At 40.6% G+C, this 13,969-nt stretch overlaps 1 protein-coding gene across 2 annotated transcripts; it reads left to right on the top strand.

Moving 5' to 3' along the window:
• Positions 1 to 382: 382 nt before the first annotated feature.
• LOC106565196 (protein phosphatase 1 regulatory subunit 3C-B) lies at positions 383 to 3,999 on the top strand. 2 transcript variants are annotated; one of them, XM_014132062.2, is made up of 4 exons: positions 383 to 490; positions 877 to 1,076; positions 2,169 to 2,245; positions 2,361 to 3,999. In XM_014132062.2, the coding sequence occupies exons 3-4, from the start codon at positions 2,232 to 2,234 to the stop codon at positions 3,385 to 3,387; spliced, it is 1,041 nt and encodes a 346-aa protein (XP_013987537.2). In that variant the 5' UTR covers positions 383 to 490; positions 877 to 1,076; positions 2,169 to 2,231; the 3' UTR covers positions 3,388 to 3,999. The 2 variants fall into 2 exon arrangements, with proteins under 2 accessions (XP_013987537.2, XP_013987529.2); XM_014132054.2 differs by having other exon boundaries at positions 877 to 1,168.
• Positions 4,000 to 13,969: the final 9,970 nt, after the last annotated feature.

Here is a 13,969-nt window from a genome sequence, read left to right as displayed (position 1 = left end):
TATAAACTGTGCCGCAGAAATGGAACTTAATCATAAAAAATAGATGTAGGCAGCTGCAGAGAAGTATTTGGGTATACGAGGTTTGACTTCAGAAGAGTTACAGGGTGTGTTGAGTGTTGGTGTCCGGTCCTCTCAAGCCATTGGCATGGTGCAGGAGCAGATAGGTTCAAAGTAGTGGAATGGGGTAGTGGATTTTTAATGAGTGTAGGGTTAGTTGGAACTGTGTTTTTTTTGTATCATTAATAAATAAATAAAAATGTGTGTGACTTTTTTCCATTTTGTATCACAAAGTATAATGGGTTTATATTATAGTCCAGTTGGGGGTGGTAATGCAACATATTGGATGCCAACTGCCATTAAACCCCAAAGAAGAAGAATGCCCCAGTATGTAGGGGATCTAGTTTCAGGCATTTATTTTTGCCTGCTAGCTGCAACATGGACTCATGGATAGACATTACATAGTAAATGTACATTTGTCATACTTCAATTGGTATGTATATATTTGTTGATGTTCATCATCCATTTCATATAATATGTTACAAATTACAATTTGTTGTGACTAAAGTTAACTAGGTGTCTAACGTTAGGGTTAATGTTAAGGGAAGGGTTAGCTAACACACTAAGTAGTAAAAAGTAGTAAGTAGTTGCAAAATGTCTAATTAGCTCATGCTGCAGTTGTCCTTCATTAGATTCAATATGCTTGTTACACGTAATGAACGTTCACGTTATGTAACCATACCTAACATAACATATCAAATTGAATTTGATTGTCTCGGATTTACATTTAACCTACTATGTTACGTCTAGCCTACTATGTCTATTAGACCAGTCTGCAACATTAGATTAATTTGATCATGCCACACTTCATTCATACAGGAGGCTCCGTTTGACGAAGGTGGAGACAGGAGACATTTGATTGGTTAAACCACACGGTTCACGTGAAGACACAACTGCTGGGGGCACGACTCACGAGTTGTAACTCATTAAATAGCACTTGGCTGTCTTGAGAGAACATTCACATGAGCCGTCGAAAGAGGTGATACTGTAACAACGTTTAGAATGGAAACAACTGGGAGGTGATTTTTCCGAAGCTATTCAACGTGTTTATTCTGTTCTTCAAGCTAATTACAGATAGACTTTATCAGAGTGGTTTTGGAGTGAATATTCCGTAAGTAGCCTACGCTTATTCTTATTTTTTGGCCATCTTTTCACAAATTAGGGCTACTTCGTATGAAATGTGTGTGTGTGTCCATGTGTTTAGTTTTTATAGCTCGTTAACTGGGTCGTTTTACGAAACGGTGGCTTTCCTGTCCCACAAGAAGTGTCTGACTGACAATGTTTTTTTCTTTAAATTGAAGTGTTTTAAGTTAAATTGCATTTTTTTTAAATGTTGAACAGGATCAGTAGCATTAAATTGGCTAATCTCTGGGGTCATGAGTTCAAGAGACATATATATTTAGTGTTAAAAATAGTTGTCTCACTTTAACTGTCGTAATACAGAAGCAATAATTGGCTTTATTTAGTTGTTTACTTAAAACCATTACTAATGTAAAAAATAATTTCAGGGAATAGCTGCCTCAAATCCATATCACTGGTGTTAGCATACGCTTTCATAGAAAAATAAAATAAAAATACCACTTTGAACAAATTCAACATCCCTGACTTTTTCCTGGGTCAAATGTTCATTGGAGGCAGGGCAATTTTTTTCAATTGCATGGTGGGTGTGCATTCTAGCAATTTGGTCATTTCATGCAAGGTCTTAAGATGTGTCAGTGGTTTTATAGTAAGGGGAAAGGACATTTTAATTATAATGTATCAAATCACATGATTAAGTGATTTTTTTTTTTTATGGGTGCCATTTTAGCTAGGCATCTTGTCTGTAGATTTGTCACTGGTGTTTAGTGTTACCTTCACTGATTTGACACATTTCTGTTTTTAAAGTAAATTATTACTAATGAAAACATTTTCTTAAATGTACATCTTGTCTTTGGTTTATGTATGCAACATCCTGAACTTCCATAGTGTAGTTTGGGTTTGAATCATCTCAAATGTAAAATTGTATAATTGTCAGATGCTCATTCCAGTTATTTCTGTCTGTCCATGACATTAGGGTTTTAACAGTATCATTATAGATTGAGTATTACATTTTGTGTTTTTCTTGTTCACAGATATCATTCTGGTCTTTGCTAGAACAACTTTTAGCTCCGCTCCATACAACGTCCATTCTGAGAATGAACTGTACACAGTAAGTGTTCACTAAACCTTTGGATCTCACCTAAAACATTTGTTGATGTTAGATATGTTTTGGGGGGGGGGATGCATCCCCATTTCTAACCAGAATTTTCTCCTTCCATCCTCAGAGTGCTTCATGTGTTTGGAGGCCACTCCATACCCCAGCAGTCTGCCATGCCAGTGGACCTTGCCATGCGACTGCGACTGTGCCTGAGCCAGAGCCTGCCCCTCTGTCACCTACAAGGTGTGTCCCCTCTGAAGGTCCTGAGACCTCACCTTCACACCAGAGACTACCGGTCTCCCAGCCTTCACACTGCGGCGCTGCACTCCTCATCTTCATCCTCCTCCTCCTCCTCCTCCCCAGAGCGATCAAAGACCAAGAGCTGTGTGCGCAGGAGCAGTGCCAGCCCTAAGAAGAAGCGTGTAGTGTTTGCTGATACTAAGGGGTTGTCTCTCACTGAAGTGCGACTGTATATTCCAGACAACTTCTTTTCCACGGCCCAGAGGGCTGACTCCTCTACCTCCTCCTCCCCTGTCAGACCGCAGGGCCTGTTGCCGGGTCCTGCCGGTGGGAAGCAGCAGCTCTGGAGATTAAGTCTGGCCTTCCCCCAACCCATGGCAGACTTCAAGACCTTCCAAGCCCGCCTGCAGGAGGTCCTGGTGCAGCTGGAGAGCTGCAGTGTGACTGAGCGATCACTGAGTGGCACCGTGCGTGTCTGCAATGTCAGCTTTGAGAAGGCTGTGTACGTGCGAGTAACCTTTGACTCGTGGCGAAGCTACCAGGACATCCCCTGTTCCTACCTGCAACAGCGCTACGGGGGTGCTGAGACTGACGTGTTTGCCTTTGATGTCCCCCTCCCCCAAAACCTGGATCCCAGCGAGCGTCTGGAGTTCTGTGTGTTGTTCCGGCCAGGCAGCGGGACCATACTGCGTTGGGACAACAACGGGGGACAGAACTACTGTGTGTGTGTGGAGCCCGAGGGGGCTGGCTATAGTAAAGCCCCGGTACAGCGCCGCATCACCACTCCCCGCTCCCTCCAACGTCCCCCCTCATGGCCAAGGAGTGGAAGAACCAGCCTGAAGAGCCCCCCTTTACCCTGGACTCTCCCACTCCTCAGAAGCCTTCATCAGCCAGAGTTCGGGGTGACTGGATAACTGTCACTTTCTGGTAGAGTGAACTCTCCCTAGTTTGGTCAGGAGCGAGCCAGCTTTGCCTTTTCTGATTCAGGTGTGGATCTAAGTAGCTGTCTCAACTTGCCAGCTGGACAATCTGTTGCTAAGAAAATGTGCAATGTTAAACCTGATTTTAATCTTGATTGAGGAAGTGACTCATTGAATTGACTGTTTAAAATTGACTTGACCCCATCTGATGGTCGACGTTAGGACTACAATGTGTTCCTTTGTAGTGGCCCTTACGTCCACGGCTCATCTGGGCCCCAACTAATGTGAAATTGATTTGCACCTTTGTATTTCTTACAGAATATTGTCCTGTGTTACTGTTTTAAAATTTTTTTTTTAATCAATTTCAGTGGGTAAGTTTCCCAGCGCCAAGATCATAATATCTTATTATTTTAGTGTACCTAGGCTTCTGGGAAATGTCCAGATGTTTTTAGGTGTATATGGGGCACTAATTGTACAAACCCAATGCCCTCCCACTGAGGCTGGATGTTCTTTATAACTGCCATGCAGACACCAACTTCAGCCACCTTAACTGGCCTTTGAACAAATGTAATGTGCTTTGTTTTTATTAAACATTTGAAAATAACATTAAGTTCTCATTCTACTACTTGCACATAGCAATTGACACAAGTGATACATTGTAATTACTTCACCACTATGGCCTATTTATTGCCTTACCTCCTTTGCACACACTGTATACAGGTTTTTTGTTTGTGTAATTGTTTTTGTCGCTTTGCTTTATCTTGGCCAGGTCAGTTGTAAATGAGATCTTGTTCTCAACTGGCCTACCTGGTTAAATAAAGGTGAAGTAAATACATTCTGAAACTTCATGGATAGCTAAACAGACACAACATACCACCCTCCAGTTTCCTATACTAGTTATCAGAAGACATCTAAGCTAACCCCTACTATAAGCATGTATACCAAAATGAGCAACTCAAATGAGCTTACTTTGACAAATGTGGATGGAATCTTGCACATTCTTTCTGTTGTCTCATGAATGGAATGCAGTAGGAACAGGTTTTTGTCCAAAGCCGATGAACAGCAGCGATTAAAACTAATCAAGTTTTATTTATTACAAAAAACACGGGGTAAAATTAAAGTATTAGAACATGAAGGACAAACAATACAGCATCAAGACACCATCAAACATGTATCAGTCTTTCTGCAACAGAGCCTTATGTGTGAGGGTGCATGTGCATGATAGTGATATAAAATATATGTCATAGTTTCCTTTTTCATGATCACAATCTTGTGAAACCTGAACCCTCCAAGATACCCCCCCCCAGTTCCAATAGCTGTCCCTCAACCATTCGAGACCCCGCCCACAGTTTCCCCCCGGAAGAAAAATAAATAAATACAATTAATTCCATTCCCCACCGCCAAATGGACCAACAACCAAGAGAATGAACTAAAGAGAAAAAAGGAAAAGAAAACAGCAAACAATGCAAAAAATATAAAATAAAAAAAAATATATTTTTTAAACAAAGGACATCAAGGACAACTGAAATAACAGCAATGCCAACTGTATATGTTTGTGTGCATGTCTGGCACTATTACATGTATGTGTGTGTTCTTGTATGTGTTTATTTGAATGAGAGTGTGTGTATATGCATGTGTACAAACACTTGCACGGCATCAGCCTCAGGCAAACCGGCATTAGTTGTAAAAACACTGCCACTTAGTGTCATTCAAATGCACTTTTGTTTTATTGAGACTTTTTTTTCCCCCTTTATCTTTTGACCATCATTCTCTCTCTCACACAGCAACTCCACTCCCACTTGTCTCCAATTCCACATACCAACCCTCAGCTTCCCTCAGCCCATCCCATCTATCTCTGCTGGCCACCCACTTCGGGTTTCTACGCAACACATATCTTTCAACTATGCTGTGATGTTTAACGTACAATTTCAATCTATCTAATCGAATAGAATCTACAGATTGCGTGTTGAAGATAAATACTTTTACTAAGAGTATTAGTAATTGACTGACCCGTTCTCTCCAGATCTCTAACAGTACAATTTCTCAGGTCAATTTTAGATCAATGCTATGCATTTTCAGCCATTCCTGAACCTGAGACCAGAAACAGGCTACCTGAGGGCAATACCAAAATAAATAGTCTATTGATTCTGTATCCTCACAACTAAATCTGCAGAGCTTCGATGATTTTATGCCCCAAATATTTAAGATTTTGTTGGTGGGAAGAATTCTATATAATTTTAGCTGAAAAGCACAAAGTCTTGAATCTTGCGTTGTTTATATATCAACTCATACACCCTGTACCATGGAATCGGTACATCAGAAATCTCTTCCCAACTATTTTGCAATCTGTATGGCACAGTTGTCAACATCCTAACTTATCAAGCTTTTGAGTTGTGTCCATATTAGTATATAAGTCAGGTGTGCAGTTTGCTCATGCTTCCACTACCGAACACTATCTGAAGGCTTGTTATTGTGCTCTACATCAATAAGGCTCAGATTTCCCTGGGTGTCTTCCTATCTGCCACATCATGCATTCCAAACAGCCTAGCCTATGTCAATGGATGTTCTGGGTGGAGGAGTGATACAATGGCATGCCTCCACATGAGCCACCCTGACTGGCACGCCCAACTATCTGCAGTACTGTTGGGTAATGCTGTAGAGCCTCCGGCAACGTGAACATCAGCTCACTTGGGCGGTAGAAACAGCAAGTGGTTTGTTACCATGGCAGCATTGGAGCCTGTGTTTACATGCTAGGGTGGAGTCACCATGTGTTCGGAATAGGGAGTGATGGGAGTCTGCTTTCACTTGTTCTCTCTTCCCCCCCTCTAGGACTATAATGTCCTTGGACTAAAGATGTTGTGAATAGTTCCAGGTAGTTAGGTCAGCCTGAAACTAGTGTGTGCGTGTGAACACGGATCTCACATTGTATGGTCATCATGAAAGGTGATGCCATGTGTCATGACCCCTCCCCACAAAACATAAACATGATAGTTCTCTATTTCCAAATACAACTCAAAAGCCAGCATGGCATGGGTCCACTATTGTATGTTTTGACCAACATGGACTTGGAGCATTTCATATTATTCTGTATGTAAATCCGAGACACTCTATTTAGTATGAAATATGTTTCGTATTGTATGTATTCATTTGTGGATATCCATCAGCCATTTCGTATGATATGTTACAATTTTGCAAAACGTACAATACGTTATGACTTGGCGAAACGTACTATATGTTATGAATTTGCAAAATGTATGATATGTTACCAATTCTAGCTATCTGGCTAATGTTAACTTGGCTAGGGGTTAAGTTGAGGAGTTAGGTTAAATGGTTAGGGGAAGGGTTAGCTAAATGCAAAGTAACTAAAAGTATTAAGTAGTTGAAAAGTTGCTAAAATGGTAAAGTTGTCCGTTGGCCTCCCGAGTGACACAGCGGACTAAGGCACTGCATCGCAGGTTTGATCCCGGGCTGTGTCTGAGAGAACCATGAGGGGGTACACAATTGGCCCAGTTGTCCGTGATGAGATTCGAACTTGTGTTATATTTGCCTGCCCATCCACCTCGACCAATCACCCCACTTTAGATTTTGCCTTAAGGTAACCGTCGGTCTTATGTAACCAAACATAACATACAGGTATCAAACTAATTTGAGAGTCCTGGATTTACATTTACTGTGTTACGTCTGACGTCTGAGACCAGGCTGTTCTGGCAGGCTGGTACAGGTAGGCCTACATGTTGTGGAATGTTCCAAGTTCCAACCCCACAACGAAACGGCACATGCTGTTCCAAAGAACATAAACACTACATATTACCCAATAATTAAGCCAAGTTAAAATGTCTGGACATGTGTAAAACTCTCCCAATGAAATGTCAGTCGGTGGTCTTTTTCTAAGATGCAGGCCAGTAATTTGCCGCCAACCAGTCTGCTTCTCAGTGCCATTCTGAAAGCTCCCCTGTTGAGTCTAGTGTTGTCCCACCTGAATGCTACTAACATTTATGAACCACTCGCTAAACATAGGGTTTATGTTGCTGTGTGAAGTTTTTTTGTCGCTTATTGCTGCCGCTCTTCACCATGACAAGAGGAAGAGGGGGAACGCTCTTTTGTCTGTGAGCTCTTTTGTCAGCAGCACACCTGAGATGGGCCTGAGCAGACAAACAGAGAACTGGTCACATTGCGTTCCACAGTTTGGCAGGTGTTCAAATATGTTGTGCATATTCCTCTCAAAGTGCATGACTTGTCACTAGTAGGACATATGAAAACATTGGTTCCCTCTACTGGGGGTTTGAATGTTGGCCTGCAGAGTACAATATTTGGGCCCTGTTTGAATTATAATCTCTTTGCCTCCCTCTTTCTTTACTTCCATAGTGGACAGTTATCCAAATAGAGAAACAGTGACACTAGTGTGAGTTTCTCAATCTTTATTAAGTTTAATCTGTTACTTAGTTTATCATCCACACAATCTCAAATATAAATAAATCCAGAGTACAGTAGAACGAAGTGTGTTACTGGCTGGTAGGTCGTGAGTTACTGGCTGGTAGGAGCGAGTTACTGGCTGGTAGGTCGTGAGTTACTGGCTGGTGGTCGTGAGTTACTGGCTGGTAGGAGCGAGTTACTGGCTGGTAGGTCACAACCAGATATAGGACACAACAGGCAACATCAATAGCTGACAACCAAATAGATTCAACTCAAAAGTCATGACTTGAAAAGATAAGGTGGTTTTAGCAGGGGAAAGCAATTGAACAAGGAGCTACCTGGAGCACTGAAGGAGCAATGGTGGAAAAAGTGCTAAATTGTCATACTTGAGTAAAAGTAAAGATACCAGAAAATGACTCTAGTGAAAGTCACCCAGTAAAATACTACTTGAGTAAAAGTCTAAAAGTATTTGGTTTTAAATATACTTAAGTATCAAAAGTAAATGGAATTGCTAAAATGTACTTACTGTAGGTATCAAAAGTAAAAGTAAACCATTTCAAATTCCTTATATTAAGCAAACCTGTATTTAATTTTTTTTTTTTTTACGGATAGCCAGGGGCACACTACAACACTCAGACATAATTTACAAATTAAGCATTTGTGTTTAGTGAGTCTGCCAGATCAGAGGCAGTAGGGATGATCAGGGATGTTCTCTTGATAAGTGTTTGAATTGGACTATTTTCCTGTCAAAATGTAACGAGTACTTTTGGGTGTCAGGGAAAATGTATGGAGTAAAAAGTCCATCATTTTTTTAGGAATGTAGTGAAGTAAAAATTGGCAAAAATATAAATAGTAAAGTATAGATACCCCAAAAAACGACTTTAGTATTACTTGAAAGTATTTTCACTTAAGTAATTTACACCACTGTGAAGGAGCTATCTGAACCATGTTGTGTGATGGCTGCAGGTCTATCCAGCAGGAGCAGGGTCCTCTGGGGCCTTATTTCCTGTCACACTCACAGATGAACTTCTCACCACCATCATTGTTGCCTGAGGATGTGAGAGAAAGGACAATAAGGAGGGTAGAGAAAGAGAGTGACATGGAAAGAGCAAGGTAAAGAGTGTGATGAATACCATGAACAGTACTATAAATAATGCAGTACATCGCTAATCATTGTTGTGTATGAGGTGAGAGGGAAGGGGACTCTTTGGAGCAACAACTGACCTTTCTGAGGCTCTGGTCACAGTCATGGGCATAGGACTCGGTGTAAGGATTGTCAACGATGGCCCAACATTCATTGTGCTGCATGGTATCATTGTACTGTAGCACTTGCCATGGATGATACCATAGAACACACTAACTCTGAGACAATATCAGAATAACACACACGGGCAAAACTTTGGTCAGTACTTTGGTGGCAGCGATAAGTAACAAAGAAACAACACTTTAAAGCAAAACCTTCATTAATGTCAAGTCAACATAGATTCATTAGTGGTTGGGATAGAATGTGTGTGGACTGGAATGGTTTTAACCCTATTGCCATATTCCCAACCCTTGTCCCTTGACCCTTAACCCCTGACCTGTCCAGATCGTCCACAGGGGACCAGAGCCTCACTTGTCACAGTAGCATCCGTAGTCAGTGTAGTCCAAGATGGGCCAACTATCAGGCATGGTGCAGGGGATCATGTCTCTGAACTGCCACAGGGCCCTGTCGTTAAGGTTGGTTCCCTGGGCTGTAAGAAAGATGATAAAGGATGTGTCAGATCAGATTAATATAAATATTAAGATTTGACCCCTTTACTTGTTTTCTTCATCCATTGAATACATTTGACATATTCACAAATATTGGATAATGCTAACGAGGATGATGATAATGATCGAGACTTACGCATGACAAAATTCAATTGAAACTGTTGCAGGTAAACTTGCCCGATTATAATTAGATCGTATGAAGCTGCTAGTCAACAACAGAGAAGCCCAAAGCCACAAGGAAAACTGCTTGGAGGGTGTTCATGTTGTCAGCCAATGAGAAGTGAAGTTCTGGACCTACAGTAAATCTCTGAAATAGGGTCTACTTATATTACTTGTAACTCAGCGACCTTGAGGCGCTTTCCAAGACAAACCAGTAGTAAACATTGTGGCAGATACTGTTTACAGGAGAACATGCAGCCCCTCTTTCCAGACACATATGGTCATGTCTGAGATTGAGATTTTAGTCATTTAGCAGACGCTCTTATGCAGAGCGATTGGGGTTAAGTGCCTTGCTTCAAGCCACACCAGAGATCACAGGAGAACATACAGTCCAGTCCAGACAGACACAACTGAGCTTGTCTTGTCTCAAATAAGATAAAATAAATGACAGTCCATCATTACTTTAAGATATGAAGGTCAGTCAATCCGGAAAATTTCAAGAACTTTGAAAGTTTCTTCAAGTGCAGTCACAAAAACCATCAAGCGCTATGATGAAATTGGATCTCATGAGGACCGCCACAGGAAAGGAAGACCCAGAGTTACCTCTGCTGTAGAGGATAAGTTAATTAGAGTTAACTGCACCTCAGATTGCAGCCCAAATAAATTATTCACAGAGTTCAAGTAACAGACACATCTCAACATCAACTGTTTAGAGGAGACTGTGTGAATCAGCCCTCCATGGTCAAATTGCTGCAAAGAAACCACTACTGAAGGACACAAATAAGAAGAAGAGACTTTCTTGGGCCAAGAAACACAAGCAATGGACATTAGACTGATGGAAATCTGCAAAACACCAGTTTTAATGTCAACAGTGAAGAGTTCCTCTGTCCAGTGTCTGTGTTCTTTTGCCTATCTTAATCTTTTCTTTTTGTTGGCCAGTCTGAGATATGGCTTTTTCTTTGCAACTCTGCCTAGAAGGCCAGCATCCCAGAGTCGCCTCTTCACTGTTGACGTAGACACTGATGTTTTGCGGGATCTATTTAATGAAGCTGCCAGTTGAGGACTTGTAAGCCATCTGTTTCTCAAACTAGACACTCTAATGTACTTGTCCTCCTGCTCAGTTGTGCACCGGGGCCTCCCACTCCTCTTTCTATTCTGGTTAGAGCCAGTTTGCGCTGTTCTGTGAAGGGAGTAGTACACAGCGTTGTACGAGATCTTCAGTTTCTTGGCAATTTCTCGCATGGAATAGCCTTCATTTCACAGAACAAGAATAGACTGACAAGTTTCAGAAGAAAGTTCTTTGTTTCTGGCCATTTTGAGCCTGTAATCGAACCCAAAAATGCTGATGCTCCAGATACTCAACTAGTCTAAAGAAGGCCAGTTTTATTGCTTCTTTAATCAGTACAACAGCTTTCAGCTGTGCTAACATATTTGCAAAAGGGTTTTCTAATGATCAGTTACCCTTTTAAAATTATAAACTTGGATTAGCTAACACAACGTGCCATTGGAACACAGGTGTAATGGTTGCTGATAATGGGCCTCTTTACTCCTATGTAGATATCCATGAAAAATCATCCGTTTCCAGCTATAACAGTCATTTACAACATTAACAATGTCTACACTGTATTTCTGATCAATTTGATGTTATTTTAATGGACAAAAAATGTCCATTAAAAAAAAAGTCTACAAAAAAAAAGGAAATTTCTAAGTGACCCCAAACTTTTGAATGGTAGGTTGTATATAATGTTGAAGTCGGAAGTTTACATAAACTTAGCCAAATATATTTAAACTCAGTTTTTCACAATTACTGACATTTAATCCTAGCAAAAATCCCCTGGTCTTAGGACAGTTAGGATCACCACTTTAAGAATTTAAGAATGTGAAATGTCAGAATAATAGTAGAGAGAATGATTTATTTCAGCTTTTATTTCTATTCTTTTCTTTCTTTATTTTTATTACATACACTCAATTAGTATTTGGTAGCATTGCCTTTAAATTGTTGAACTTGGGTCAAATGTTTCGGGTAGCCTTCCACAAGCTTCCCACAATAAGTTTGGTGACTTTTGGCCCATTCCTCCTGACAGAGCTGGAGTCAGGTTGTAGGCCTCCTTGCTCGCACGCGCTTTTTCAGTTCTGCCCACAGATTTTCTACAGGGTTGAGGTCAGGGCTTTGTGATGGCCACTCCAAAACCTTGACTTTGTTGTCCTTAAGCCATTTTGCCACAACTTTGGAAGTATGTTTGGGGTCATTGTCCATTTGGAAGACCCATTTGTGACCAAGCTTTAACTTCCTGACTGATGTCTTGAGATATTTGTTCAATATATCCACATAATTTTCCTCCCCTCATGATGCCATCTATTTTCTGAAGTGCACCACCCCCGTGCTTCATGGTTAGGGTGGTGTTCTTCGGCTTGCAAGCCTCACACTTTTTCCTCCAAACATAACAATGGTCATTATGGCCAAACAGTTCTATTTTTGTTTCATCAGATCAGAGGATATTTCTCCAAAAAGTACGATCTTTGTCCCCATGTGCAGTTGCAAACCATAGTCTGGCTTTTTGATGGCTGTTTTGGAGGAGTGGCTTCTTTCAGGTTTTGTCAATATAGGACTCGTTTTACTGTGGATATAGATACTTTTGTACCTGTTTCCTCCAGCATCTTCACAAGGTCCTTCGCTGTTGCTCTGGGATTGATTTGCACTTTTCGCACCAAAGTACGTTCATCTCTAGGAGACAGAACTCGTCTCCTTCCTGAGCGGTATGACGGCTGCATGGTCCCATGGTGTTTATAATTGCATAATATTGTTTGTACAGATGAACGCGGTACCTTCAGGCGTTTGGAAATTGCTCCCAAGGATGAACCAGACTTGTGGAGGTCTACAATTGTTTTTCTGAGGTCTTGGCTGATTTCTTTTGATTTTCCCATGATGTCAAGTAAAGAGGCACTGAGTTTGAAGGTAGGCCTTGAAATACATCCACAGGTATACCTCCAATTGACTCAAATTATGCCAACTAGTCTATCAGAAACTTCTAAAGCCATGACATCATTTTCTGGAATTTTCCACGTTGTTTAAAGGCACAGTCAACTTAGTGTATGTAAACTTCTGACCCACTGGAATTGTGATACAGTGAATTATAAGTGAAATAATCTGTCTGTAAACAATTGTTGGAAGAATTACTTGTGTCATGCACAAAGTATATGTCCTAACCGACTTGCCAAAACTATAGTTTGTTAACAAGAATTTTGTGGAGTGGTTGAAAAACAAGTTTTAATGACTCCAACCTGTGCATGTAAACTTCTGACCTCAACTGTATATATATCAATATATATATACATACACACACACACACACACACACACACACACACACACAAACACACTGGACTCCGACATTGCTCATCCTAATATTTCTTAATTCCATTATTTAACTTTTTAGATTACTGTGTATTGTTAGATTTTTCTGCACAGTTGGAGCTAGGAACACAAGTATTTCGCTACACCCGCAATAACATCTGCTAAATATGTGTATGCGACCAATCAAATTTGATTGGATTGATATACATTTATTTGAAAAGTACTGTACGAGATGAAGTACAGTAGTTTTAGTGAATTTATAGTGTCCCAGACACTCTGACTCAGGCAGATGTGTTCCCAGAATAGCTTTGAGATAACATGGCATGACACAACAGACACACTACTAGATAAGAAGACGAGGTAACATTGTTGAATTTCCACCAATTGGGTGAGTGGTTGGAAACATATCACAACTTTCATTGCAATTGAGCTCAGGGCAAACCAAAGAGTCACATTACTAGTTGACCAAATGCTTTTTTTTTTTTAAAATTTAAGTTGATGCGACAATACATCAAAATCACACACATTTATACTCATGTAGATTAAACATATATGTTGTGGTTGTATGGGGAAAGACATGGTGAGAAATATGTGTCTGAAAATTGGGACTGTGTGTACTCCTGCAATCACTCTCTTCAAGGTCTCTATCCTTTTCACCCCAAAACATGTCCAGGAAAGAAATGTCCATATTGCATTGGGGAAGATTTTTTTGTTCCTGACATATTGCTGTCTTCACACTTTTAGAATACCATCTGGCTCCTCCCCCTAGGATTAATAGGGCCATGCCTCAACAAAATGTTACCTATTACTTGAACATGAAAGAATACTAATATAACACTTCAATAGATTCACAATATTCGGTTCAACGAATACTGTGGAAATCAAATCGAACAAAGGG

The sequence above is a fragment of the Salmo salar genome, chromosome ssa01, assembly GCF_905237065.1.
Source record: "Salmo salar chromosome ssa01, Ssal_v3.1, whole genome shotgun sequence".
Taxonomy (NCBI): Eukaryota; Metazoa; Chordata; class Actinopteri; order Salmoniformes; family Salmonidae; genus Salmo; species Salmo salar.
Note: the sequence above shows the minus strand (reverse complement) of the source record. Positions and strands in the feature narration are given on the sequence as shown.